Source organism: Bufo gargarizans, chromosome 4 (assembly GCF_014858855.1).
Source record: "Bufo gargarizans isolate SCDJY-AF-19 chromosome 4, ASM1485885v1, whole genome shotgun sequence".
NCBI classification, from domain to species: Eukaryota; Metazoa; Chordata; class Amphibia; order Anura; family Bufonidae; genus Bufo; species Bufo gargarizans.
In genome coordinates, this window is record NC_058083.1 from 216,475,714 (window position 1) to 216,479,154 (window position 3,441).

At 50.5% G+C, this 3,441-nt stretch overlaps 1 protein-coding gene across 1 annotated transcript; it reads right to left on the minus strand.

The window, feature by feature from the left end:
* Positions 1-329: 329 nt before the first annotated feature.
* On the minus strand, positions 330-2,786 carry CAMK2N2 (calcium/calmodulin dependent protein kinase II inhibitor 2). The gene is made up of 2 exons (XM_044291301.1): positions 2,603-2,786; positions 330-438 (listed from the first exon to the last, which is right to left on the minus strand). Exons 1-2 carry the CDS (start codon positions 2,769-2,771, stop codon positions 368-370), a joined length of 240 nt encoding a protein of 79 aa, XP_044147236.1. The 5' UTR covers positions 2,772-2,786; the 3' UTR covers positions 330-367.
* Between the last annotated feature and the right edge of the window lie 655 nt (positions 2,787-3,441).

The window sequence follows — 3,441 nt, forward strand, 5'->3', positions numbered from 1 at the left end:
GTGCTCCAGTCTACAAGCACCTTCTTGGCACACAGGCAGATGCTAAGGACAACAACACCCATTCTGGGGTTGGCTTTTAACATGGGTTGAGAGACTCATCACTGCCCCCAGAGCCCAGGGTGAGGGACAGTGACAAGGGGTATAGGAAGGTGCTGAAATGAACATCTCCACTTTGGAGGTCATTGGCGTGGTCTGAGTGGAGTGGGGAGCCAGATGGCACCATCAGGAGACCTGCAGAGGGTCTGGATCAAGGTGGAGGGTGGAGATTTGCCAGCAGCCTCAAAGCCTTTCCTTCTTCTCCATGTCCACAAACATGCACAGCCAAAAGTGCTTACAAATCAGGGTGGAGAGCAGCCACTTCCACACCTTATACTCCGGAGGGAGACTTGTCCGACACCCCCTTCAGCACCTCGTCTATTCTGTCATCTTCAATAACAACTGAAGAAAGGGAGAAACATGGGGTTGGGTATCAACAGGCAATGTGCACCAAGATAGGTGATAGTGGGAAGAGAGATGACATGGAGAGACATGAAATGCTGAGAAATCAGATGAGGAGGAGAAGGTGAGGGCTGGAGAAGCGAGGAAAACAACATGTGCATTCACTCCTACACTGCAGTTGGCTGGAGTCTAGCAATGCACACACGTATGGACACAATGATGCATACACGTGTATACAGAAACAACTGCATAGCTCAATACAAAGGATGCAGATACAGTATGTACAGCCAGGAAATTGTGCACTCACCTCTTCAATACTAAGGCCTACACAGCATCCAAGACTAATCCAAACCTAATCACACCCTAACGCCATGGAAGAGGCACCTCTTCATGGACAGGATCAATGGCTCCTGATTGAAAGCTGCCATGATAATCTCTCCCAAATTGGATTCACCTCATTGATCAGAGCCCTGGTTGTTACTTCAGTCCTTGGTCATACAATGGAGACCAGTGAACTTTCACAGAAATAATAAGCAACTCAAATAAAGAGGTTATCTAGCTCTGAAAGGGGGTAGGTAGTGGTCATCTCCAACATGCCAAGGCTGAATTGTGATTCCAGCTCTATGTGTCTGTATTTATGTCTCTGATGTAGGTTTTTATTCCTCTCTTGATGTCCGAAATGGAACCAATTACTTCGAAAAGGGGAAAGAACCATGCTGCCCTGGTTCTGGATCACAGAATGAGGGGCCCTGTCGCTGCTATGCTTATGGGGTCAATATTTAGGGACAAATAAAGGTCTGTCTGGCTTATGGTGCACATCTAGTGGGCTAAGTACGTAATGCACCAATGTGCTCTGCACAGAATGCATGAGGGGAATATTCCTGGGATATTTTCTTCCATGGTTATACTGTCGTAGTCAATTCCTTTGAATTCACCCCCCCCCTGCCAGTGCCCCCCCTCGAAATGCATCATGTATTTTTGCTAGATTTCGCTCATGTTCACAGCATTGATGGTTCTCCTGCCTTAAAGACGTTAGTCTAGCATGACTTCATGCCACATCTAGAGCAACTCCTAAGCTCCAGCTATTTTGCACCATCTAAGATGGTCCCAGACCCATCTAGAACAATGGCATTCCGTATCCGTAGACCGCCCCCTCCTAGCAGAATGGGATCCCCTGTCATGCAAGACGCAGCACACAGGGTTAATGGTCTGGTTTGGTCACCCCCATCTAGAAGGTGAGAGCACAACTTCTTTACACTTCATTGGAAAACATACAGCACCTCACAGACACTACTGGTAGCAGAAACTGACCGCTTTGGGAGCGTGACAACGTACACTGCGTATGTGTGCTTCTCTGTGTACAGATATACAAACCACACGTATGCACAGAGAATATAGAGATATATAGGCACGCTCTGAGATCAGTACCTTGGACAGTGTCAGCTCCAAGAGAGAAGAATGCACAACAAAACAAGGCATTATTGGGATTAGCAGGCGTATAGTACATAGTAAGCTCAACATGTTCATCTACCTGTCTGCATCCTCCAGTGCGCCCACCCCCCATACAGCCACTCAATGCTGGGCTTGATGCAAATCCCCCATGAAATCAACCCAAAATGACAATTGTATGATCATCGCATGCTCGCAATAGGACGCCATGTCTGCACTGAGCCATACCAACGTGCCCCCACCACATACATTTCATCCACACTGGCATGCGTTAATATACTGTACCCAAGTGGAAGCCCTTTATCCCACCAAGGGGGCATGCACATTCCCAGCAGAAAACACATGGCATAACTCATAGCTACAAGTAGTGTCTGAGCGGGCAGGGTGCCAGCCTGCATCTGGACATACCTTTACCTGTGCCCTCTCAGTGTGTGCCCTCTATATAGGGTATACATTAGATGAAGATGATGGCTGATGATCATGTATCATCATCATCCTCCTCCTCAGCACAGGCTCGGTGATGGCTCCACACACCCCATGATACACACAGACATCTAATGCCAGGGAGGACTCCCATGGAGAGAGGGGTCTGGGGCACAGACAGAGAGGAGGGCGATGGCATGGAGGTATAGTGTGATGAAGTACTGTCTGTGCGGTAATCCCCCCACTATGGCTACATGATGTGTCATCGCCCCGGCCATAGAGCCCTTCTTACCTCTCTTGGCTCTTCCAATCTGCCCCAGTTTGGGGGGTCTCTTCTGCTGGTTGCCCCCGAAGAAGGCGCTGGTGTCCTGGAGGCGGCAGCTGAAGGAGATCTGCCCCACCTCGGTGTCAGAGCCGTAATGCCCCATCTTGTCCTCGCTGTAGGGGAGAATCTCAGACATGGTGGCAGCACCAGGGCCAGGTATTGCGGAGAGACAATCCTTAGGAGAGCAGGAGACTGCAGAGGGGAATGGACGGGCTGGGGCTGGAGAATGTGGCGGGCTCCTCGGTACACGTCTGAGGAGAATCTGAGAGCTCCTACATCATAAGGGGGAGCAGTGTCCCGGTGACGTCATGTGAGGGGGTGTGTGACATCAGGAGGCGAGTGCGGAATAACAATGACACTGCAGCAAAACAAGGAATCAACTTGGCAGAGACGGACCCCAGAGAGCAGGATCCTGGGGAGGAGGGGAGGGCTGGAGACTCCGGAGGGAGAGGCTCGGGGACACCCCGCCGGAGACATGCATGCCCGCAGCACCAGTCACACCACTGAGACACTTAGACCTGTGTGCCAACCAATGATGCCCACATCTAGCCTGGCAGGTGCTGACTGCTCACAACCCTCTTACTAGAGGGGTCTGGGGATACCTTGTGGGGTATTTCCAGGGGCGGATTGGGAACCTAAAGTGGCCCTAAGAAAAAAAAACTAAAAGTGGCCCTATACTGTAGGAGGGTCTAAATTGACAGGGGGCGGGGTAATAAAAGTAGGGGGGGGGGGGTCAGCAGTACCATAGCGCAAAATACCACAGTGCCGCACAATACATTTAGGCTACTTTCACATTTGCGGCAGAG